The sequence below is a fragment of the Mus pahari genome, chromosome 14 (assembly GCF_900095145.1).
Source record: "Mus pahari chromosome 14, PAHARI_EIJ_v1.1, whole genome shotgun sequence".
NCBI lineage: Eukaryota > Metazoa > Chordata > Mammalia > Rodentia > Muridae > Mus > Mus pahari.
The window spans coordinates 40,982,234-41,008,638 of NC_034603.1; the positions used below are offsets into that span (position 1 = coordinate 40,982,234).

At 46.6% G+C, this 26,405-nt stretch overlaps 1 protein-coding gene across 1 annotated transcript; it reads left to right on the plus strand.

Moving 5' to 3' along the window:
• Positions 1–154: 154 nt before the first annotated feature.
• Shpk (sedoheptulokinase) lies at positions 155–25,632 on the plus strand. Its single transcript, XM_021213735.1, has 7 exons — positions 155–370; positions 4,463–4,604; positions 14,540–14,723; positions 15,282–15,434; positions 16,192–16,367; positions 18,996–19,196; positions 23,928–25,632. Exons 1-7 carry the CDS (start codon positions 206–208, stop codon positions 24,338–24,340), a joined length of 1,434 nt encoding a protein of 477 aa, XP_021069394.1. The 5' UTR covers positions 155–205; the 3' UTR covers positions 24,341–25,632.
• Positions 25,633–26,405: the final 773 nt, after the last annotated feature.

A 26,405-nucleotide genomic window follows, 5' to 3' on the forward strand; every position in this document is an offset into this window, starting at 1 on the left:
AACCTCTGACCAATAGATCCCGCCTTCTGTCGTCTCTCCACCTATCGCCGGAGGCCGCTGCGAGGGGCGCGTGGCGACTGCTTTCCTCGACCAATGGGGGCGGTTAAAAGATTAACAAGGAAGCTCCGCCCCTTTACTGCCCTCCTGGGTGAAGTGTTCCTCGGCGTGCGATTCAAGCCACCCGAGCTGTGCTGTCACCACTGCCATGGCTTCGCGACCGACTGTCACTCTCGGTATCGACTTGGGCACCACGTCCGTGAAGGCCGCCCTGTTGGAGGCTGCACCCGGCCACCCATCCGGGTTCGTGGTGCTGGCGAGCTGCGCCCGGGCTGCGAGGGCAGAGACCGAGAGCGCGGTGGCCGGGCCCCAGGTGAGGCAGCCCCCTGGAGCCGCCGCCCCGGGACGACCCTGGGGGCATCTCGGGCCACACCTTTCCGCGAAGAAGTACCCTTGACTGCCCAGTCTGTCGGACCTCCAAGGCTTGCTGCCCTTTCCTCCAGGGCCTCAAAGCCTGCTGCAGCTCAAGCTAAGCCATTAGATTTTGCCCTGGGAGCTTTCCCACCTGCTGGCACTGATCTCGCTCTCCGACTTTTCTGGGGCCCCTGACCATGGCGCTGGATCCCTCTACTCTCCGCCCATCACTTTTTGTACTTTGAGCCGAAAGGACTTGCTTTCAGAGTGATAACCGCAGGCCTGACTATCAGGCTCGCCGCTCATGGCTCTGTGCCCTCTAGTTCAGGCATCATTTCCCACCCCCACCCCCACCCCCTAGGCAGGTTGTGCTCTGGAAATCGGACGTAGCCTTAGGCTTACCTCGTGCCGGAGTAGTGCAAGTGAACTGATAATTTCACTTGGTTACTCAAAGAATTCCAGCCCCAGCTGAGCATCTCTGGAGGAAAGTTGTCAGAGCCGGTGGGAAGACACCGAGATAAGCTGATTAAAATTTTAGAAAAGAATCAGACTGATTGATGATTATACACTACAACCACTGGCTTTTGAAAACTAGAAGATAGAAAAGTACATATCCAGGGGTCCACAGGATGGTTCAGCAGTAATAGCAATTGCTGAGTGAGCCTGGTGACCTGAATTCTATCTTCAGAACCCACCATGGAAGGAAAGAACTGACTTTTGAAAAGCTGCCCCCTGACTGCCATATGTGCCCCATGATAGGCACACATGTTTGTGTGCACACATACATACATGTATACACATATATAAACACACTATATAAATATATACACACATATATAGTATATATACACACATACATATTCACACATATATACATATATATATATATATACAGTATATATACATATATATGCTATACACACACACACACACACACACACAAACATACCTTTAAAACAAACCCAATGAATTAAAGACAGTGGACTCTGTTGGAAGATGATATAAGTAGGCTCAGAATGGCCTCAGATTCCGTTCCTATTTGTTTCCTGAAAGGGTCAGTATATAGTCAGTGAATTTACAGATATGAATGTCAAGGTGAGAGCGTAACCTCTCACTTTTTTCTTGGCCTCAACTTGTTGCCTGATCTGAACTAGGTGGCCACTAAGGCTTCCTCCAGCCAGAAATTTGGACTTGGTGCAGTACCCCACATTTGAGCTTAATGTCTCAAAACACTCTTGCCAAGGGTCTGTATTCAGTTCTTTTGGGGGGGGGATTCAGAGTCCATTTTATGGGATCACTTCTAATTTTCCCAGAGGCCTTCATATTTAATTTGGGGCCTCAGGGCACCTTAGAATGACTATTTGACTTCACGAATTATGACATGGAGAAGTTGGCTCCGATCCTGGGGAAGTGAGGAGCTGGGCCAAGGATTATAGTACAGTTGGTTCAAGCACTGCCCTTTTCTTGTGAAATTGATCTCTCTCCACTCCCCACCCCCCACCTCTCTCTCTGTTAGGAGATAGGGTCTTGCTGGCCTCAAACTTGGATCTCCCTCCCTTAGCTGAGATTACAGGTGTGCTGCACCCCATGTGGCTAGAAGACAAGGTTTGGGAGGGAGACAGACTCTTGGCTGCTTGTCTCTGCTCTTCAGCTGGGGTGCAGGGGTGGGTGGCTTTGAGTGAGTTGCTGAGCACTCTTTTCAAGTCTGAAGTCCTAGGGCTTAAACTGGGTATGGACCTACTGATGTTTTCAACTAAGAAACAGCAGCAACAATGGCTTTCCTGTTACAGTATGGGTGTGCCCATTGTCCCAGGGCTGCCCCCTGCTCCAGCTCAACCCGAAAATGAACTGCTGAACACAACCTCCTTGTCTTGACTTCCAGCTGGCTCATTTTCCTCCTCCGTGCTCTCCACCCTCACAACTCACTCACCCCGGACTCATTTTAAACAGAGGCCCCTCTGTCCTGAGATGATGCGCCATCTGATGGCCGTTTGGGGACTTTTAAACTACCACTGTCTAACAGAAATGCAGATCACAAATGTAAGCCACACATGTAACTTTCAGCTTTTGAGTAGCTATTTTAAAAGAAGTAAAAGGAATGGGCAAAATTAATTTAATTTAAAATTTGCCTATTTATTTATTTATCTATTTATTTATTGACAGAGTCCCACTGCGTAGATCTGGCTGGCTAAGAACTTGCTATGTAACAGAGCTCTACCTGCCTCTGCTTTCTGAGTGCTGGGATAAAATTAATGTTCATTATGTATTTTTACTTAATGTATATAAAATATCATTTTAACATTCAACAGTAGAGATGTGCTAATGAGATATTATGCATTATTCATATTTACTCTGAACAAGCGTGTGTGCGCTTAGGTGCTCATGTGTATGTGTATGCGTGCAGAGGCCAGAGGCCAACCTTGCACCGTGTCCCTTAGTCCTCAGGTTTTATTCATGCCCTACCCCTGCCCCTTTTTAAAGTATCTCTTGCTAGCCTGGAGCTTGACAAATAGGTTGGTTGTTGCTCCAGAGCCCCAGGGATCTGTCTGTTTCTGCCTCCGCAGTGCTAGCTAGTATTACAAGTACACAGCACAGCACCAGAATTTTTAAAACATGGGTTCCAGGGATCAAACTCAGGTCCTTATGCCTGTAAGGCAAGCACTGGACCGACCTCCATCTCCTCAGCCCTCAGATGTAACTTATGAAACATTTCAGCGCAGACTGGACACGTGTGGTTAGCGGCTGCCACACTGGACCGTGTCCTAAGCAAATGTCCCTCTACTTCTTTTTCCTTCCCCTCCCCGTCCTCCTTCCTCTATGGAGATCACACATGGGTGTGGACCTCCTCTGTGTCTCTCACGGCTGTGTACTTGGCTTCTTGTTAGGGTCTGGGGCTGCCTGCTCAGGATATGCTCTCTACACAGTCCACTCCATCCCCAGCTCACCCTTACTTCTCTTTTTTCGTTGCTCTTCCTTTGTGTTGACCTGGTAGGCAAAGAGCTATCCCAACCATGCTTCAGTTTGTTCCAGGAGGATGCTATCCCCCTCCTCCCCCCAGTATGGCACCTTTTGCTATGCTGAGGATGTTGCTACAGAGGAAACTAAAGGTCCTAGCCTAGTCTCTCCTCACCCAAATTTCTCTTAGTTGTGTCAAGACCAAGCTGCAAGCTGGATATCGGCTCCTCGGGAGGCCGAGGCTGGAAGGGGGATAGCTGGGACTGGAGTTCAGAGCCAGCCTGGGCAATAGGGCAACATGGCTTGTCTCACTCCCCTCTTTGTCCCCCACAAAGTCCAACCTATGAGGGCATTAGACCTGCCTTCCATCTCACTTGAAAGCTCACCCTCAGGCTCAGTCAGGAAGATTGAGAGATGTAGCCCTCATGTAGAAACTTCTCTTTCTCGGTGATTGATCCCCATCCTTTGGGTTCGTTTGAGTTCTGAAGAGACTCATCTTACCAGCTAATTTCTTCTCCTCCATTATCATGTAGAGCTTTCCAAGTTCTCCACGTTCCCTATTCTTTCTTCCTTCCTTCTATAAATGAGTGGTAATATAAATTTCAGTGAGTCCTCGTCACCTCTGCTTCTCCCCATGCTGTGATTTATTTCTTTATTTTTGTCCTCTTGCTTCTTAATAAATCTATTTGCATTTTCTCCTATTGATTCTGTGTGCATTCATTCATTCCAACCCACCAGGAATGGAGGGGAGGGAGGGAATTTCATCTGTCACCACACTGCCAGACATTTTCCTCTGTCTCCAGCCCTACCCTCCCACATTCCTTGTTTGGAGACCCTCTGCTTATTTCTCCTATTGATGGTGGAATAGGCTTTTCTCAGCAGAGCTTGATATGTCGGCTGAACTGTCCAATGCTGTGCTTCCTCCCTGAGGGTGGGGAATGGGCCTCTGTTGGACAGTCTCAGGCCAGCACAGCTGGAGCTAGCTAGACCCTTCAGGTCCATATTTGGGGAATGATTCTTCTAAGAGTTCCCTGGAGGCCTTCCCTCATTGGTCTGTCTGTCTGCCCGTGCCCACCCTGTCCTTTTCTGTTTTTAGGGGCGGGAGCAGGATGTGACTAGAATCATCCAAGCCCTAAATGAATGCCTTGACGCCCTTCCCCGGCAGCAGCTCCGGAGAGTCGGGGGCATCGGAGTGTCGGGACAGATGCATGGCATCCTATTTTGGAAAGCAGGCCAAGGTATGCTGGGTGTGGGTAATGATCTCATGCTATAGTCACTTAACAAGAACAGGACTGCAAAGGGCCCTTGGACCAGGGTCAGGTCGTTCTGGCATGGGCATAATAGTGCCTTGCTCCTCAGAACAGCATATCATATGCTGTGACCTGTGTTTTGTGTACATTTTGTATGGGTCAAATGTATAATGAAGACTCAAACTGTCTGCTTGTGTATCCATGTACATTACCTGTGGACAGTAGGAGGAGAAAGTGAGTTTGAATTTTCCTCAGGATTTAGTAGAGAGGATTTCCCATAGCTTTCTTTTTATTGTGTCAGGGGCAACAGGATTAGCTGTAGCTGGACAAGATGCCAGTGGAAACTGGATTTGAGCGTTTAAAAAAGTATATAAAATTTAATGTATTATGCTCATGTGGTGTGTGTATGTGTATATGTGTGTGTGTATGTGTGTGTTCTCTTCTAGGTCTAGGGATGGAATGCAGGTGGTGAGACTTGCCTAGCACTTTTAGCTGTTCAGTCATCTTGTTGGCCCTGGGTATAGTTTTTTACATTAATTAAGTAATTAATTTTTTAGTTTTTAGATTTGGTCTCATATAGCTTAGGCTGGCCTTGAACTCATTATGTAGCTAACACTAGTCTCGAACTCCTGGTCCTCTTGCCTGTACGTCCAACTACCCAGGGTGGTCCTTGGAAACCTTTTGTGGTTTCTAGGGATTCGACCTGGCAAGTACTCTTATCACTGAACTATGCCCAAATTCCTTTTTTTTTTTTTTTGATTTTTATTTTAAGATAATGACTTGATAAATTGCCTAGGCTGGCCTTGAACTCACAGTAGCTCGGGCAGGCTGAAAAAAAAATGAACTTCCTGTCTCAAACTCCTAAGTAGCTGGAATTACAGGTCTGTGCCACCAGCCCCAGCTAAGTAGAGTTTCTAATCTTTATATAATTTCACGTAATTCTAGTTGCTATCACTTTAACAGGCAAACCATTATTATTATTATTATTATTATTATTATTATTATTATTATTATTATTATTATTTTCTTGTTTTTCGGTCCTGGGGATAGGACCCGAGGCCTTATGCATGCTAAGCGTGTACCTGCAAAGCATCCCTTCATCTGTCATCTGAGGGAAGCCTGTGACAGTGCAAAGGTGGTGACCCACTCTGTGTGGTCCTGTGGAGGAGTCTGTGCCAGGCAAACAACAGCGAGAACTTCAGGTGCCAGGTGTCAGGCTACAGATGTTACCCGTATGACCTCACCTGTCTTTCTCAACAGCTTTACGATGCGATGCGTGTGAGTGCCAGCACTGTGCAGATGGGGAGCAGGAAGTTCAGAGAGGTTAGAATAACATGCTTGGGTCACACAGCAGCAATCCAGGGCCTTCCCATTCCTGACACCAAGCTTTCAAGGACCAGAACCACAGGAGAGTAGTGTTTAGGGAAGGGACGGACTGCCCAACTAGATGCCCACAGGAGCGGACCTTACGGCAAGTCAGCAGCTCCCTGAGGAGCTTGGCATTACTTTTTTTTTTTTTTTTAAATGATAGAAAATATCATCTGGATATAAACCAAAAAGGATAGTTTTATGCTACAAAACTATCACTCAGCCTCAGAAATAGCACCCATTTGAGTGCAGATGGGTGTTATTTATTATTTATTTATTGAGGTGGAAACTTTGCCCCCCCCCCCCCCACCCGACACAGACTCGGGCGCTGCACCTGTCTGAGCGTAAATACTTCAAGCAGAGGAGAAGTGGCTACTTGGGTTGATGGGTGAGGCAGTTAGAAGGTGCGGATGCTGGGTTCATTCCTTTCTGCCTGGGACTCAGCAAGTCAGGTTCCCTGGGTTATGTGAGTGGTGACTCACCTTGTCTAGTGATGTCTAGCCTTGTCCCCTCCACAGGGCCGGGTATCTAGGAAACCCCTCCCTCCCCTGTCTAACTGTTATCAGGTCCTTTCCGACAAGCTGGCTGCTGGGCTCCAAGCACCAGCAGGAGGGGGATGAGGGCCTCAGAGCGATCTCTCCTAGGGAGTCTAGGTTGTAAAAGCTTTTCACTGCTCTAATTCTTCATGAACAAGAATAAATGTCCTTTTAATACTAAAACCCTTCCTAAAGGGGAGAGCAGAGATCTAATGATTGCGGTCTTGTGGTCTGGTCATCTCTGCCTTCCTCTCTCCTGTCTCCTGGACTCGGTACCAACCACCCAAACCATCAGCCACGTCACTGGAAGTGCTGCTTAAAAGTTCACGGAGCCAGCCTGAGCCAGCCTGAGCCAGCCTGAGCCAGCCTGCTGCCTTCTTGTTTGGCTTGTGCGTGTTTACTGCTGCTGATTCCTGTTGATGGAGTCCAGCAAAGTCAGCTTTGGGACCAAGTCGTGCCATTTTTAATGGTGGCCATAATTTAGGGTTGGTTTTAGTACCTACCACATACTGTCCCCCTGGGAGACATAGCATTTGAGTGTAGGAACCTGTCCAGTCCACCACACGGCCAGAATGGTCAGGCGCCTGCAGAAGGCTAAGTGCTTCAGCGAGGACACAGGCAGTCTAGTGGGAGGACTGGGAGTGATGAGCACTTCTGCAAGGCCTGTGGTTAGGCCTGTTTTCAGAGTCCACTTTCGGGCTCAGTAGAAGAGGGAGAGAAAGAGGGACCATAAAGCTAAACTAAAAGGCAAGCCGCAGGCGGGGTGAAAATATCTGCTAATGTAGAGTAGGTGAAGGACAGACGACTGGCAAAGGAAAGTCAGATGGACCAAGGGTCCCGACCAACAAGGGTCCCTACAAGAGGAGCGACTGAGGAGATGGTGCTCAGTGCCACCTGCAGTTAGGAGACTGCAGATGTCAACAACCATGAGACCCCGTTTTACACCCACTGGGCTAAAAGAAACCAGAAGTCCAGGGAATATCAAGAGTTGTCAAAGGGGCAGGAAACTGGTGTATTAGAAATGTCACTGCTGGCATTGAACTGGTGTAAATTTGCAGAGCTGTTTTGGAGAGCAGCTTGGCAAGGCCCTTTTAAATAAAGGTGGCTGCTGTGCCTCAGACGTTGTACTTCCTGGAACCGGTCCAGAAGTCCTGGAGGAGGCATTGTCACCGCTCTTCACTGCATCTTTGTTTATGATGGTAAAAATGTAACATTCACCTGTGGGGACTCATTACACGCAGTCTGGCCCATGCTGTGGGATGACATTTGGTAATTAGAATAAGGCACATTCAAGCATACTGACACACAGAGAGCCCAAAGCATGTTATTGGGCAGCGACAGACACAGTGGAGGATTCTTGTTTAGACAGATACACCCAGGCCAACGCCATAAAACAAAACCTGTTGTGTGAGTGTCAACAATAGACAGTCATCCAGTGATAATACAGTGATAAGAAGCGGGGTGTGACTAAGTGGGGCATGGGCAAGGAGGACCTTTGCCCTGCCTGTAATATTTGAAGATTTTTTTAAAAAAATTGAGAATATGCTTATTTATTATCATGTCATTAAAAGCTTCAAAATAGAGCAGCTCTTTACCAAAGGGAAGGAAGAAGAAAGGAGGGATGGGAAGAGGAGGGACCCAGTGGGTCAGATTCTAGGAACAGACTTCTTATTCTTAGATTTACATTCCTGATTCTACCAAAGTGATTATCGGGCCCGTGAAGCTGGGCAAATTTTAACAGCATCCTGCTTCATTTTTTTCTTATGTGGGGATAACAATCACAGAATCAAGTCTCAGCACCCATAGAGCTGCTCACAGTGGTCTGTAATCCCAGTCCCAGTGTAATCTGGTGCCCTCTTCTGGCATGCACAGGTACTGCATGTATGTGGTGCACAGATTGCGCAGGTAGACAAAACATCCATACTCATTAAAAAAATTACCACATAGAGTAAGTGAATTACTATCTTTAAAGTGTGTCAATCTATGGCACATTATAAGAATTCCATTTTTGTTTTATAGTAAAATTACAATTCAAACAATGTAAAAATGGGATCAAAAGAGTTTTGGAGACAGATGAAGGGGTTGAGATGAAGCTGCAGGATTGAGGTAAGAAGCCCACACTTAGATTCAGGTGGCAGTGCAGCTGAGGTAAGAAGCCCACACTTAGATTCAGGTGGTAGTGCAGCTGTGGGAAGACTATCAGTGGATAAATGGCCCATTCCTGTCCCCGCCTCCCAGGGGCACATAACACCAGGCAGATGTTGTAGGTCCCAGATGCCCATTTTCTACCTGTACCCTCCATTTGCTGGGCTGCATGTCAGGAATACTGACAGACAGACCGACCAGGTCCCTTTAGAATCTTTGCTATCTCATTGTTTCCTCTATCTGCAACACGTGTCCCCAGCTAATTTTTAAAAAAAGAGAATGACAGTTTTTATAAAAGATTTTTTATTTATTTTGTTTATATGGGTGCTCTATAGCTGTCTTCAGACACCCCAGAAGCAGGCACCAAATCCCATTACAGATGGCTCTGAGCCACCATGTGGTTGCTGGGAATTGAACTCAGGACCTTTGGAAGAGCAGTCGGTGCTCTTAACTGCAGAGCCGTCTCTCTAGCCACCCCCAGCTATTTTTTTTAAAGAATTATTTATTTATGTATTTTATGTATGTCTGCATGTACATCTGCATGTCAGAAGAGAGGGCATCAGGTCCTTTTATAGATAGTTGTGACTCACCATGTGTTTGCTGGGAATTGAACTCAGGACCTTTGGAAGAGCAGTCGGTGCTCTTAACTGCAGAGCCGTCTCTCTAGCCACCCCCAGCTATTTTTTTTAAAGAATTATTTATTTATGTATTTTATGTATGTCTGCATGTACATCTGCATGTCAGAAGAGAGGGCATCAGGTCCTTTTATAGATAGTTGTGACTCACCATGTGTTTGCTGGGAATTGAACTAATGACCTTTGGAAGAGCAGCCAGTGTTCTTCACTGCTGAGCAGTCTCTCCTGCACCCCTGCCCCGCCACAATCTCTTTTTGAGAACACACTATCAATGTCCTACGGATCTCCCACTAGGCTCCATCTCTTAAAGCGTCTATCACCTCTCAACAGTATGAGATGGGACCAAGCCTTTAATACCCAGACTTTGGGAGACATCCCAGTCAGAACTGTAGCAGAAGCTGAAGGTTCATCGTCAGCATCCCCTTCTCTAGTATTTACTGAGTGTTCTCTTTGTGCTCTTCATGTATCCTCTCATTTAATGTAGACAATGTCACACAGACTGACTGCACATGGGACTCCAACCAGAATCTTACCTTTAATCCTTGTGAGAACCTGACATAAAAGTGTCACAAACACTAGGATCCAGAGGTGCAGCGTTCTAAGTGCTTTTTAGTTCTGAATTTCCAGATGGTTGTCACCAAGATACTGAGCTACCACTACCTTTGTTCCCACAATTGGTTTCAGAGGTATCATAAGAGGGGGGAAAACCCACTAAATGGGAGAAAACTGTGATAAACCTTGTGGACTCATTTGAGCTGTTGTGCCTGTGTGTGGCAGTTTGGTCTGGGTAAGAGACAGCTAGCCAGGAGGCAAATTCTGGCTTCCCCAGGCCACCACAGTCCCATAGGAACATGGGTGTCTCCAGGGATAAACGATAAATTTAGGGTAAGACAGACCTGCCCCACAGATGGTCCCGGGCAGAGGAGCCAGTGTTGCCGAGCTCACAGGCTAGGATAACAGACACGTGAAAAAGTTTTCCTCAAGGAAAATATCGTACTGGGTTAATTTGATTATATAAGACAGAACTCTTAGAATAGGAGGCACTGAGAATTTAAAATTAGTTCCATACAAGTCGGGCATGGTGGTGCATGCCCAGTAATTCTAGCCCTCGAGAGGGTGAGGCAGGAAGGTGGTGGGATGGAGGCCAGCCTGGGTAACACAGTGAGACCCAGTCTACAAAGTGTAATTTGGCACACTAGGCGAGGGAGGGTTGCCGTTGCTGTGGTGAAGCACCATAGCCAAGGCAGTCTGGGGAGAAAAGGGTTAATTTGGCTTAAGCTTCCTTATCACAGTTAATCATCAGAGGAAGACAGGACAGGAACTCAAACAGCAGGTTTCTGGAGGCAGGAGCTGATGCATGGGCCATGGAAAGGTGATGCGTACTGGCTTGCTCCTCAAGGNTTGCTCAGTCTGCTTTTTTATAGACCCCAGGACCATCAGCCCAGGAATGACCCTATCCACAACAGGCTGGGCCCTCTCCAATCAATACTAATTAAGAAAATGCCCTACAGGCTCGCCCCCACCCTGATCTTCTTTTCTTTTCTTTTCTTTTCTTTTCTTTTCTTTTCTTTTCTTTTCTTTTCTTTTCTTTTCTTTTCTTTTCTTTTCTTTTCTTTTCTTTTCTTTTCTTTTCTTTTCTTTTCTCTTCTCTTCTCTTCTCTTCTCTTCTCTTCTCTTCTCTTCTCTTCTCTTCTCTTCTCTTCTTTTCTTTCTTTCTTTCTTTTTTTCAAGTCAGGGTTTCTCTGTATAGCCCTGGCTGTCCTGGAACTCACTCTATAGACCAGGCTGGCCTCGAACTCAGAAATCCACCTGCCTCTGCCTCCCAAGTGCTGGGATTAAAGGCATGCTCTACCACTGCCCGGCCCACCCTGATCTTATTGAAGCATTTTCTCAGCTGAGGTTTCCTCCTCTCCACTGACGACAGTTTGTGTCAAGTTGATGTAAATTAGCCAGCACATATACTAAACAGTATTAAAGGGAGAGATGTCAGCAAGACACCACAAAGGAACATATAAAAAGAATCAGGGCTGGGTAGTGGTGGTGCACGCCTTTAATCCCAGTATTTGCCAGGCAGAGGCAGGTGGATCTCTGTGAGTTCCAGGTTAACCTGATCTACAGCCAGGCTCAAAAGGAGACCTTGTCTCAAAAAGGCAAAATTAAAGAAAAAGAACCACGAAAATTAGGTGTGAAAGCATGGTAGGTGAAACAGAGAGTGTAACACACAAAGTTAATAATAGAATGGATGAAACTTTAGAACAAATATCAGGCTGAAAGATCAGACTGAGATCTGTCATGGACCTGGTGAGATGGCTCAGTGGTTACAGGCTCCTCCTGCCAAGCCTGACAACCTGAGTTTGACCCCCAGAACCTACATGACAGAAGGAGAGAACCAACTTTTCAAGCTGTTCATAGTGCTCACACTCACTATGGCATGCAGATGTACAGATGCATGTGCACATGAGTTCACACACACAAATAAATAAATACACAAGTAATTAAAACTGAAGGCCTTTCAGAAGGAAGATTGAAAGAATAAATATCTATCAATCATCTATCTACCTACCTACCTATCCATCTATCATCTATTATCCATCTATCCATCTGTCATTTATCTATCTATTGACCAATCATATATCTATCTGTCTATCATATATGTATGTATCATCTATCTTTTTGTGATTTATCTGTCTGTGATCTATTTGTTGTCTATTATTCATCTATCTATCTATCTTATCATCTATCTATCATCTATTCATCTATCATCTATTCATCTATCATCTAGCTATCTTCACTTATCTCTCATCTATCTCTCCATCTTTGTTTATTATCTATCTATTGATCTATCTATCTATCTATCTATCAATCAATAATCTATCTACTGTCTATCTTCTGTCATCTGTCTGTCGAGACAGACAGAGGACATAAACAGAAGCACTCACATCTGCATAGTATGAGACCCAGAAAGAAAGATGGAAGTGGAGAGGAGGAAATAGTTGAAGAAATAATGAAGAACTTCTCCTAATTGACAAAATAAGACAGAATACCCCAGACTGAAAGGGTATAAGGAATATGTACCGAACCCCACAGACAGTTCTGTTTCAGTGAGCTTTTAAAGATTTCAAAGACAGAAAGTTTAAAAGCTCACAAAGTTCCAAGTCAGATCCCACACAAAGAAAAAGGAGTCACTAAACCACTAGACTTTTTCATACAGCAGTACTCTCTGGAAAACAACAGTGAGATCACCCCATTTCTGCATCACAAATTATCCTCAAACGTAGTGACTTGTAGACAGCGACCACTTAGTCACAGCTGATGCTCTGGCTTCAGCTGCCTGATTCTTGTGTGTGGTGTTGAAGGAGGATGCGTGCGGATATTCATCTGGGGGGGGGGTGTAGACTCGCTCTAGATGGCCTTAGTCTGTGCTTGCCTGGTACCTTGATGAGGAAGGCTGCAAGGCCCCCTCCCCTGGGAATGCCAGCTAGATGTCTACATGTGGCTTATGCACTTTCTGGCATAGTGGCCACAGGGTAGTTGGACTTTGTACCCAGAGGCTGGTTTATCTGAGAGAGGTGGGGGCTATCACCCTTTGTGATTGCATGTGTGTGTTTGCATGTGTGTGTTTGCATGTGTGGACACAGATGTGCACCGTGGCCACTTTCTGACTGTGTGTGGTAGACACTCTAGGAGTCTGTTGTCTCCTATCTCCATATGAGGCAGGGATTGAACTCAGGTCCTCGAGCTTGGTGGCCTGCTCCTACATCCACTGAGCCATCTCACTGGCCCTCATTATTTTTTGAGATAAGATCTCTCACTGAACCTGAAGCTCACCCTCTTCACTGGGCAAGCTGTCTAGTGAGCCCCAGTGACCTAACCATCTCTGTTCACTAATGCTGGGGTGATGGCTATGTCTAATGTTAACTTGGGTGTTGTGGATCTGAAATTCAAGTTTTCTTGCTTGTACAGTAAGTGATCTTACACACTGAGCCATCTCTTCAGCCTTGTCCACAACACTTGTTATAACCTAGCCTTCGTTGTCCCCAGATATGATATCCTCCATATTCTATTGGTCACCTGGTAAGTTACCAGGTAAGCATATACCTAGGGGAATAAGATTGAGATACTGCCACTTAACAGGAGATACAGCAAAGTATTCGTGGGAATCTACCACAGCTAATGTTTTTAAACATTGAAGGAAGGGAACTTTGAATTTAGACTATTCTAATGGATCAAGCTGCCATTCAACTGTGAGAGCATGAGGAACATCCTGAGTCACAAAGACCTGCAGATGCAGAAAGACCTGTGCTGCAAGCCGTTTTGGATAAAGTATTTAAGTCAGAGCACAGGGAATTCTATAGGATGTTAGAAGAGATAGATGAGATAAGCTTGGCCAGACCTCTTAAACAAACCTGTGGCCTTGGGCTTGGGAATGTGGCTCAGTGGAAGAATGTGTGTTCAGTGTTTAACAGGCTCTCGGTGCCACCCATTGTACAACAGTAGTCAGTTGGCGCAGCACAAAAGGAAAGAGAAAATGTCTTGTTGAGCACTCTGGTATCAACCCTTTTGTCCTGAGGTTGGAAGGACACCAAGGGCAGGGGACTCTGAGAGTTTGTTAAACATCTTCTCTTATGGGGATGGGTGGGTACAGTGTCAAGTTAGAAATGAATTTAATAAGCCAAACCAAAGCAGAAAATAATCTGGATACGCCTCTAATCCCAGTGAAACAGAGGCAGGTGGTCTCTGTGAGTTTAAGGCTAGCCTGGTCTACAGAATGAGTTCCAGGATAGGCAGGGCTTCAGAGAAATCCTGTCTTGAAAAGCCAAAAAAATAATAACCCCCCCCCAAAAAACCCACAACAAAAACCAAAAACAAACAAGCAAACCACCCCAACCCCCAGAAAACCAACCAATTAAACAACAAACAAACAAGCAAACAAAAACCCCAACCAACCCAGCCTTTCCCTACCTATGCTTCCACTCCACCCCAGCTCCCACCTCCACACAAGAAGAATGAAAAAAGAAAGAGAGAAAGAAAAATCAGAACAGAGGCTTGACTCATGGGAGGAGTGAGTGGCTTGCCCAGGGTCCCTCAGCCACTCTGATATCAGAGCCATGTTTGAATGAAGCTGTCACAGAGTGGGGATGTCTGAGCTATAAACTCACAGGCCGAGGAGGCTCAAGGACGTGCCTATACACACACACTCAGTATGGTTTCTCCATTTCTGTTATCTCCTTTGTTGCAGGCTGTGAATGGACCGAGGGAGGGCCTGCCCTTGTATTTGAGCCCAGAGCTGTGAGCCACTTGGTCACATGGCAGGATGGCCGTTGTAACAGTAGTTTCCTGGCTTCTCTGCCCAAGCCAGAATCCCATCTCAGTGTGGCCACAGGATTCGGCTGTGCAACCATCTTCTGGCTTTTGAAAAACAGGTATGACAACTGTTCTTTGAACCGGTGTGTGAATTCTGGGGTGAGAAATGGCAGGGACTGCATATGTAGCTAGTCAGCATCTCTCTACCTGCTGCCCTGGGCCTTGAGTGTGGCCTGGTGCAACGTGGAGTCACAAGGCTCAGATTTGGTCTGGAACGGTTACGTTGGTGGAGGATCACCATTGGGTATCTGCTTCTAAGCAGAATCGGGGATGGGGGTGGGGAGGGAGAGAGAGGGAGAGACAGACAGGACAAGCGACTTGTGAGGTTGAATTCACAGTGGAGTCAGGGCTATAGGGGACAAGGCCATGACCTTCTTTCCTGGGCATATCGCTTCTTCCCCCAAGACTCCCCCTGTGGATGACTTGGGATAACTTATCTACAGTGCCTGGGTTAGCCTTTCCCAGGGACTCACAGTATTGAGGCTCACTCAGTGTGTGGGGTTGTGGCTGTGTCCCGGCTGTGCCATGCCTAGTGCCCTCTGCTCACAGCTAAGCTACAGCATGCGTCTCCATATCCTCATTAGATTGTACTGAACTGTTTTTGGTGTGACAAACAGCCCGGAGTTTCTGAAGTCCTATGATGCGGCTGGCACCATTCAAGACTATGTGGTTGCCATGCTGTGTGGCTTGCCAAGGCCTCTGATGTCCGACCAGAACGCCGCCAGCTGGGGCTATTTTAACACCCAGAGCCAGAGCTGGAACTTGGACATGTGAGTATGACCGTGCGGGTGGATCCAGATGGAGGGTGTTCCCGGAGGGAGGGCGTCAGTGGGGGCGTGGAGCTTTTGCTGGTCATTGTGTTTTAAAGTAGAGTGGGCACCAAGTAAGTCTGTGTGTCAGAGGGATGCCTTTCAAGATCTTTCTACAGAAATGTTTGCCTTTGCAGGAGCAGAACTTCAGGGCCCTGTGAGCTCACTTCCTTCAGGGTCCCAATTTTGAGCCCTGGGGTACAGTTAAAAGCAGGTGGTGGCTCAGGTAAAGACCTTGCTGGTGTGTTTCATGCAGCCTTCACTAACCACGAGCAATGGATGCATCAGCTGTTCATGCAGCTGCTGGGCCTGATATGGTGTGGAATGTGCTTACCAGTGCTAGTGGTACTGGGACCCTGGTGTCCCCTTTGCAGAGGGTTTGTGTCCCCTTCAAACACAGGCATTGGAGTGCCCTTGAAGCCTGACTCATCTCTAACCTACCCCATTCCTCTCTTGTAGTTATCGCTGCTTTCTGATGACTGCTCTTGTCCCCCACTGGTTGTCCCCCAATTCCACTTCATGGTGAATCTCAACTTTTTGTCCACTATCTACAAAACCCAAACTTATGGCTTTAAAAACACCCAAGACGTTTTCTGATAACGTTGCATTCTGTCCTCCTTTCTACTGTGTGTGAGCTGTAGCATTGAGTTTCCAGGAACCCGTAAAAGCCACATGACCAAACAACACGCAAACGCAAGGGCTCACTTTTGTTTTGCAGACTGGAAATGGCAGGCTTTCCTATCCACCTTCTCCCCGACATTGCAGAGCCAGGCAGCATGGCAGGCAGAACTTCTCACACATGGCTTGAAATCCCAAAGGGGACACAGGTGGGCATAGCCCTGGGTGACTTACAAGCCTCTGTCTATTCCTGCATGGGCCAAAGGACTGATGCAGGTAAGTTTGTCTTCCGTTCCCCCCTTAGACACATGCTGGTGTTTGCTCTCTGCCAGCTCTGACTCAGGGTCTTTGACCACAGTGTAGCCACAGGCTCAGCATCCTGAGGTGTGGAGAAGGTGGAAACACCTTCATCCCTGTAAGGGAATCTCTCTGCTTGGGAAGGGGACATGCCTCAGAGTTCTATCCCCTTGCCCTGACCACCTGGGCTTTACCCCTGCGAGGGCTAGGAGTGGGAGAAGGCTTTTTCTTTCTGTGTACTCCATGACCAAGAAATTAGAGATTAGCTAAGACCATGGCTCAGAGGCAGAGTACCTGCCCAGCATGCATGAGGCCTGGGTTCTGTTGTCAGAATTGAGGGGTGAGGCAAGAGGAGGGATCTAGCGCTGTAGTTGTTGTGTGTGCTTGTCAGTGAAAGGTGCATTAGATGCATACGGGCAGAACCCTTTCTGTCAGAACATGGTCTCCATTTGGTTTCTTTTTAAGAATCTACGAAAACCTAAGAACATGCTGGTGGGGTTGTAAAGTGGTGTAGTCCTTTTGGAAAACAGTCTGTGGGTTCTAACACGTTAAATATGGAGTTTCCACAGGACTGATGACTCCAGACCTAGAGACACAGCAAGAGAACTGGAAACATACATCCACACAAACACTCCAACCCCTTAGTTCATGCCAGCATTGTTCACTACAGCTGTAAGTAGAAGTGACCTGAATGGAGTGTGAAACTGTGGTCTATATATACAGTTATCTGTACAGTTAAAAGGGATGGAAGTGTTGAATTCTACAATGTGAAGCATGAAAAATAGGCACAAAGTCATATGTCACATGATTCCATTAATAGACAATGTCACAATGTCATGGCATATCCATGGAGAGAGAAGGATGGTTTGTTGCCAGAAGCCATGGTGTGTGATTGTTACAGACTGAATTTCCCTTTTTGAATGGTGGAAATGTTCTAAAATGGCTAGTGGTAAAGGCTGTTCCTAGGAGATGGGGAAAGGCCAACTTTTTCCTACTGTAGGGCCCTAATGCAGATCACTTCTGACACTGGATGCATTGAGTTTCCCTACTCACTAGCAAACAGTGAACCAGGCAACAGCAGACACCAGCTGATTGTCCTCTCATTAAGTTCAACCCTAATGCCTTCTAGGTAAAGATAGCTTCAGATCCTACAGGTTGAGAGCTCAGGTCAAGAGAAGGTCTCCTGCTCCGCCCCATTCATATGCCAGCATAAGGCTGTTTGGTCTGTGCTTCTGAGCAACCGTCTGCAAGCTGAGAATCCCATACTCTCTCTGTAGAGAGATATGTTAACTGGTTTATAATAAAGGATATAGCAAAGGATGCTATATGGATGTGGAGATGGATGTGGAGGGCATTGTATAGGAGACGGCATGCGAGTTATTATATCCTCTCTCCGATGCCACTCCCAGAACCCTGCATGTCCAAGTTATAGGAACCCACTTTATCTTGTCCTTAAAACTCAAGTCTTCTGGAAGAGCAGCCAGTGCTCTTAACCACAGAACCACCTCTCCAGTTCCTAAGCTTGCTTGCTTTCTTTCTTTCTTTCTTTCTTTCTTTCTTTCTTTCTTTCTTTCTTTCTTTCTTTCTTTCTTTCTTTCTTTCTTTCTTTCTTTGTCTTTTTTCTTTTTTCTTTTCTTTTCTTTTTTCTTTTTTTGAGGCAGAGTCTAATGTAGCCCATGCTGGCCTTGAACTCTATTCTTCTGCCTCTATTTCCTTCTACTTGAGTTCCTAGGATATAAGAGTGCAGCACTATAACTGGATTTTCCCTCCCATAAAACCATGACATTGAATGTTTTGGGATAAAGCTATAGTTGGATGCCACAGACTAGAAATTTATAAAGAAAAGGATTTATTCAGCTTGTGCCTCTAGAGGTGATATCTAGTCTTCTTGCTGGATCATGATACGACCATGGACATCATATAGAGAGACAGAAAACTAGCTGATGTGAGCTAGCTTTTTAAATAAAGCTGGTCTTGCCATAACCCACAAACCCATTTATCAGTGAGCCATCTGACCCAAGTTGGAAAGTTCCTGCTGGCTGCCCTTCTTAACCTCATAATGGAATAGACTACCATCAAGAGTTTGGAGGAGGACTTTCTAGTCACAGTAAGTCCCCTGCCCCTTCTGAGGTGGTTGGATTCTCTGGGTCCATGGGAAGGTTGATGGGTCCCATCCCTGGCACCTGGCTGAGAGGCTGGTAGGCCATGCATTGCTTCCAGCGTATCATAGCCTTGCTGAAGGGTTTGCTGTGACACAGCTTGTAGGTTCTTTATTGCCTTTTGAGGCTGTTTTTGCTTTTGTAGTTTCTGATCCCCCAGCAAACGAGGAAGTTGAACACTGACTTCAGTTTGGTCTCTAATCCTGCTAGTTCTGGAAGTAATGCGCTCCTGTTTCTGCTGTACTTTATTTATTAGACACAAATTGCTGAGTCCAGCTCAGTTGGTGGGGATAATTGTCTATGCCTCTTAAAAGAAGTACTATTCAAGAACACACAGATTTTGAACAGAGCCACACTTTTTCTTCCTCCTTTACTTTGTTATGATGTTATGCTGTGTGACCCTGAGTTAGCCCTGCAGGGCTGAGCTCTTTCTGCTGTCTTTGTGCAGTTCTCAACATCAGCACCTCGGTTCAGCTGGCAGCCTCCATGCCTGTGGGATTCCAGCCACTGCAGACTCCGGATCCTGCAGCCCCAGTTGCCTTCTTCCCTTACTTCGACAGGACCTACCTAGGGGTGGCAGCGTCACTCAATGGAGGCAATGTGCTGGCCACGTTTGTCCACATGCTTGTTCAGTGGATGGCAGATCTTGGTAAGGTGTAGCCCACAGAGCGCCGTGTTCTGTGCTCATTGGTCTTGTCACTTAATGTGTACTGTCTAGTCTCCCACCGGCTGATTCCCTGCATATTCCTGCCAGTACACGGCCCCCTTTTTGTGGCAGGTGGCTGGGTACCTTTCCCCTGATCTTGACTGTGGATTATTGAGACAGTTTTCCAGCTACTCCCAGCCCCCCAGTCATTCTCTCTACTGGAGAGTCCAGGCCTTCTGGTTCCTTACATTTAAGGCCTTCGTTCTAATGATTACAAATATCTGAAATGGAATGACTAGAAACTCAAGAGGGGAAAAGACCACTGACATTTGGCAACACCATAAAGTTCTAATAGCATTTACTTCTGGTCGGTGCTTCCTGCCTTGACTCCTTGGAAGGCTTCCTGGGAATTCTGGAGCCTTCCTTCTGCCTTCTTTTATTCCGGAAGAGAGTCTACCAGGTTTTCCTCTGTTCCCTGTGTACAGTGGCACACATAACTGACTTCTACCAGAGGTCTGTCCTGTAAACTCTGAAGGTAGACATTTTTGGTCAGCCATCCGGTTTAGGGAAATTATGGCCATCAGGTACAGTGATCACTGGAACATGTCAAAGTCAGATAACTGTAGGAAACATGAAATATGGGAACAAGTTGAGGCACAGACAGAAGGCGTTTGGGAGGCTTCCACTGTCTGGATACACGAGTTGGCAGGCCAGGATTGGCAGATCTTGGGGTAAATTCTACCTTCTTGGCTGGGATCCTCTTAGTGTTTCTCTGTAGGAAGAACCAGGAGAAGGTTTTGGGTTGCAGAGCCAGGCCTTAGACCCTCTAGGGCAAACCTGATATTCAGATACTGCTGTAGCTGGATTGGGTCTGCCAACTGTTCTCTGAGCAGTCGGTAGGGGCTCTTTCTCTTCCCTGTAAGAGATGGAACTATTCTGTTTATGGCTCTAGTTGGTGGTGTGAACCTGGGGGAACAGATTCTAAAAATGAGGTAGATTAAAGTCTCATGCAATAGCCCGCTTTATTCAGAGCATCAGATAATTTATACTCAAAGGGTTAAAAAGAGTCACTTGAGTGGTATATAATCACAAGGGCAAGCCACAGGTGGTGGGCAAGCTGCACATGGCAAAACCATGTTTTTCTGTTGAGGCATATAAACAAATACCAACGGACAGTTGTAATGAATAATGTAAAACAAACCACTCACATTCACAACAGCTGGGCGGGGCACGAAAGCACATTCCAAGAACAGTTCCATGGTTTTGAAGAAATGAGGTCAAAAGACTCTGGTCTTGTTTGCTTGGCGCTTTCTGACAGCACTCAGATTCCCCCTCCCACGACCCCATTCTTGGACTGGGCTCCGCCATTGTTCCATGTATCTCTCTGTGAGACCTTTCACATTCACAATGCTTTGAAGGTCAGTGCTTTAGTGTAATTTACCCTTTTGTGAAATTCCACTATGATGTACATTTCTCTCCTTTGACTGAGCAGTTCCCCCAAAGGACTTAGTCTTGCACATTTATATGCTGTGCACTCTAAAGAACATGAGTTTTCAAAAAGTTTTTTCTGTGTGGGGGATTGACCCAGCTCCTTATACATGCTCGGCAGATGCTCTCTGCCTAACTCAAGAATGGAGTTTTAAGAAAACCGAACTGTAGATGAAGAAGGATTTGTACATAAAGAGACAGACAGGTAGACACCCTAGATCCTTAGTTCCTCTATGTACTTTTTGTATACTTCAGTTTTGTTTGCCATGGGAACTAGATTACATTTTTTCTCCTTTATTTTTTTCTGTGTACTGATGTTCTTGACTGCATGTATGCCTGTGCATCACGTGCATGCAGTACCTAAGAGGCGCAGAAGAGGGCGTCATACTTCCTGGACCTGGGGGTTACAGACAGTTGTGAACTATCATGTGGGTGCTGGGAATTGAAACCAGGTTCTCTGGAGGAACATTTTATATATTGGAACCGAATTTTATATATTCTCCAAATGTGGGCTGAAAAGAATTTTCTGGTGGGAAGGCCTCAAAACAGTGCCTGCCTGTCTTCACTGGCTAGGTTTAAAAGTGCCCATCGGTTTTAGCTGTAGCTCCGGCAGACTACCCCTGCCTTCAGAAGCATCTTAGCTCTCCCAGGCTTGAATCCCTATTGGTGGTTGTTGGGCAGGACGGACCTGACTTTTCACCCTTAGCATCTTCCTACATAGACTCATAGATGGCAGGTTCTGGGCTCCAATGGAAACCCAGTTTTCACGCTGAGCTGTTGGTCCTCCAAATGTGGGTCAAAACTTACTACTCTGTGATGTTCCCTCTTCTTTGTGTCTTCTTCCTGATTTTCTCATTTAAAAAAGAAAGTTGGAAGCCGGGTGTGGTGATGCATGTCTTTAAGCTGAGGCAGGTGGAATTTTATGAGTTTGAGGCCAACCTGGTCCTTATAGCCTGGTATATATTCCAGGCCAGTCAGGGCTGCATAGTGAGACATTGTTTCAGAGGAGGCAGGAAGAAGAGAGGAGAGAGAGGAGAGAGGAAGGGGAGGGGGGAGAGAGAAACTTGGAACTAGGGTTGTAGTTTGATGGTGGAATGCAAGGTTAGTTATATGCCAGGGCCCGTGTTTGATCCCCAGCACCTAAGAACAAACAGGGAAAGAAATAGCTGATATTTTAGTGACATTCTTGGAGGGATCAGACTGTGACTCATTCCATACAGTATTGGAATTGTTTTTCTATTTCCAATTCCTGAGTGCACATAATTGAATTTATATGCTGGATGCTCTGACCTTGTGACTCACGGTGACTTTCTAGGTTACTGGTTCTTATGAATGCTAGGCAAGTGTCCCACCAGTGAGTCACACCCCCAACTCTAATTGTGGAGTTTTAAAGCCCAATTGAGGGCTTGGAAGATATCTTAGTTGGTATAAAGTAAAACACAAGGACCTGAGTTTGGCATGCTAGCATCCAAAAAACGCTAGACCCTGGGAAAGCTGGGGTAGATGGGGCTATGCATAGAGCCTATTGGCCAGTCAGCCTAGCTAAAGACTGGTGAGGTCCAGTTTTAGTGAGAGACCATGTCTCAAAAAATAATGTGCAGGGTGATCAAGGAAGACACCTGATGTCAACTTGTGGCCTCTCTACATGCACATATGAACATGTGCGCCCTGCTCACATGCATGTACTCATTTGAATAAGTAATACAACACACATGTTTATGAATACATACAAGGCCCCTCCAAGACTCAGTATTGATCTTTCCATGCTCAGAAATGATGACCTAGCCTGGGGGCAGGGTGGGGCTAAGCATGGCATTATACAGATGCCCTTCAGATAATTCTTTTTTTGTTGTTTTTTTTTTGTTTGTTTGTTTTTGTTTTTTTGGCTTTTTTTTTCAAGACAGGGTTTCTCTGTATAGCCCTGGCTTTCCTGGAACTCACTTTGTAGACCAGGCTGGCCTCGAACTCAGAAATCTGCCTGTCTCTGCCTCCCAAGTGCTGGGATTAAAGGCGTGCGCCACCACTGCCTGGCCAGACAATTCTTGTGGCTTCAAATCTGCAGTGCTCTAGTTGGGACCAGCAATGCCCTGCCGCTGGGAGCTTTTCATACATACAGAATATCAGGGTCTGCTCCAGATTCCCTGAATCAGGAGCTGCACTTATATTTTATAGTCAAACACTGGGAGCGTCTACAGCCTTAGGCTGGTGGCACCCTGGCTGCATCTCAGAATCTGTAGCCAAGACTGGTTCCATCAGAGGGTCTAGGGCTGGGCCCCACAGTTCCTCAGAGTATCTCAGGCTACTCGGTGACCTACACTTAGTGAAGAACCCCTAGTATGGATAACATTTTTCCCCGCATCCAAGTTGAATTTGCTCTCCCTCAGCTAATCGAAAGTTAGAGATTAGAGTCATGTTTTCTTTTGTTATGGTGTTTGGTATTGAACCCAGGGCTCTAATCATGTTAGGAGTGCTCTACCACCAAGCCACGTCTCAGCCCCCCAAGTGAATCTAATTAGAAAGTATACTGAAGCAAAGCAAAACAAACCCTTTCATTATTATCTTACTTTTAATTCCTTTTGGAGATGAAGGTCTCACTGTATAGACAAGGTCGGCTTCTAACTTGTGATCCTTCTGCCTCAGCTTTCTGAGTGCTGGAATTACACTGCACCCAGGTAATTATATTTTTTAGAATGCAGAGAGAACTAGATTAAAATATTACTGGGGGATTAAAATATTACTGAGACTGGTTTGACATATATCAGTTGAAGATAGCAAACACACCACTTCTTCCTGGGCCCCAGGTATCTCATGCTTACAATGAGAAGGGCTTAAACTGCACTTGTATGGTAAGGATGGCTTAGTGTGGGATCTATGGATTGTAGAGATTCTGTTGATGACTCAAATAGCAGTTCCGATGATGCTTGTTGACGGATGTTTACATTTACCTTTTAGGATCCCTCATCTGTGCTGTAGTTATGATGCTCAGCTTAGGGTTAAAACTCACAACAATACAGATGAATGATCTCCCAAAAGTCTAGCTGTGGCCACAGAGAGAAAAATGACTATGATCTAGAGCAGAGTCTAGCACAGCCAGACTGTGAATCTCTGACCCGTGATGCTTCCAGTCACAATATAAAGCCACAGCAGCAGTAGATGGACCTGGCCCTTTGCCCTGGGGATTCTAAATCAGTCTCTGCCTGCAGCTAGGGGCTGCATGTTCTCACACAGATCTCCTGTTTCTGACAGGTCTGGAGGCTGAAGAATCCACTGTCTATTCACGCATGATCCAGGCGGCTGCACAGCAGAAGGACACCCATCTCACCATCACCCCAACAGTGCTGGGGGAGAGGCACCTGCCAGACCAGCTGGCCTCTGTGACTAGAATCTCCTCCTCTGACCTTTCCCTGGGCCATGTGACCCGGGCCCTCTGCAGAGGCATTGTTCAGAACCTGCACTCCATGCTTCCTTTCCAGCAGCTCAGAGAGTGGGGTGTGGCCCGGGTGGTGGGGAGTGGGAGTGCACTGTCCAGGAACGAGGTGCTGAAGCAGGAGGTCCAGAGGGCGTTTCCTTTCCCAGTGTGCTTTGGGCAGGATGTAGATGCAGCCTTTGGGGCAGCTCTGGTCATGCTCCAGAGAGACTTCAGTCAGAAGGAGCCTTAGTTCAGCAAGCTCTTTGGCTAAAGGAATGCTGGGAATCTTACGTAATTGACAATGTCAGCACGATCTCTGGGTTGTCCTTTTCCCGGGCGGCTCTGTGGGTGGACTGTAAATTACACTTGATCTTGAGGTACTATCTAGACTGATGAAGATCTTACCTTCAGGGCATATGATAATCATACACTCAGGAATTTCTAACCAGACCCCAAGCTAGTGCCTTCCAAGAATAGGATCTTCTGAGAGCTGACTGAAAATGCAGATGTGGGAGGTGGAGAGAATGGGAGGGAGGAAAATGGGAAGAGAGAGAGGAAGAGAGAAACAAAGAGCTTCTGGGTCACTGGGCTCAGCTGTGATTCATTCGTAGACAGGGAAAAAAGAAAGATGACTTATGTAGCCATGGCTCCAGCTAAGCAGAGAAGACCTGCTTATGCCCAGCACTTGGATTGGTTCAGCTTTGAGTCAAGTGCGTTACCGGAAAAATCCTCCCCACCAGATTGTAGCAGGTGGCAGGAGGCCCCTCTCCCAGTCTTGGGGAAGAGAAGGAGCTCAGCAAGCTCTTTGGCTAAAGGGATTCTGGGACTCTTATCTCACCAATCAGCTTGACAGCCCTGTCAGTTGAAGGGAACGGCTGTAGCATGGTCTCCAGTCAGAGAGAGACCAAAGGACATGAAGCAACATGCCTTGGAGGAGAAAGCCAAGGTCTACGGGCTTGCCTTGCCATGTGCCTCTGGGACAGTACTGCACCGTGGCTACCTCGATTCCTCTCAACACAGCTGGCTTAAAGGCATGTCCAGGAGAAGGGAAGTCAGCTGGCACGAACAGCTAAAGGGACCGCAGAGCACTGTGAGGAACACCGACTGACAGATGGTTTTCAAGATGGCAGCAAGGCACGATTCCTTTTCTATGACTGTGTATGGCCACATTTCTCCCTAACTCCTGACACAAGGGGTGTCCAGTTTCATGAGAGAAACCTTTATCCCACAGGTCCCACCTCTTCCTCCAGGGTGAAGATCTTGCTGGCCTCTGGTGGTTCTGGCCCTCTTCAGATGGGCATGCATGGAGGGTCAGAGAACCACCAGTCTTCCCATGTTACAGTACCTTCAAGGAGAGGGCCACCATCACTGCGTTTACTCCTAGATCCCAAAGGACCTACAAGGGCACCCATGACTTTGGGGAGAAACTATGTCGTCTCTTTGTAAGAGTCATTTCATAAGGTATACTATTGTGGTAACCCCTTTGATGAATTTACCTCCCACTGCTGGCTCAGCTAACTGAATAAATTTCATTTTTCCAGAGTTTTATCCCTTTGATGAACACATATCTCTCTGGGGGAAGCCTGCATGACTGACATGGTTACTGGAACCTTCATGGGTCAACATGGTGGCACATGGTTTTAATCCTAGCACTTGGGAGGCACAAACAGCTGAATCAGGGTGTTCCAGGTCTGCATAGTGAGTTCCAGGAGAGCCAGAGTGGCATAGACCCTGTTTCAAAGCAGACAGATGGATGGACGGACGGACAGACCGACCTGGGTTCCCCAGGGCAAGGATGCACATCTTACATAAGGCAACCGGGTTTCCCTTGGACAGATGAGTTGGGACAGTCATGTTGCAGCCCTTGGGGAAGGCTTATGAGAGAGGAGGAAAGGGCAAGGGTGTCTTGGTTGCCTTGTCAGCTGAAGGAGCAGTGTTCTAGAACCTCCTGGCTCACTAAGGTGCAGCCGGCCTTGCCTGTTCAGAGAGCTATGGATAATGTGTAAAGAAAGATCAAGATCTTGAGTTGCTGAGATGGCTCAGTGGGTAAACAGACTTGCTGCCAAGTCCAATGGCTTGAGTCATGTCTCTAGGATCCACATTGTCCTCTGACCTCCACACCTGTGCAGTGGCACATGCATTTCCTGCCCCAAATAAATAAGTAAATGTAATCTGATGATGATAAACGGTAAAGGTCTGGGTGGATCTTCTTTAAGCCATGGGGCCAGCATGGCACTAGAAGTCTGTAGCCTTTTCAGGCCACATATCTGCTGTACCCTGAGTGCTGAGCCTTGGAGTCCAAGCTTGCTAACTAA

Coding starts and splice junctions, on each gene's coding strand:
- Shpk (XM_021213735.1), top strand. CDS start 206: ATGGCTTCGCGACCGACTGTCACTCTCGGTATCGACTTGGGCACCACG. Junction 14,724..15,281: donor TTCTGGCTTTTGAAAAACAG/GTATGACAACTG, acceptor TGTGACAAACAG/CCCGGAGTTTCTGAAGTCCT. Junction 16,368..18,995: donor GGGCCAAAGGACTGATGCAG/GTAAGTTTGTCT, acceptor GTCTTTGTGCAG/TTCTCAACATCAGCACCTCG.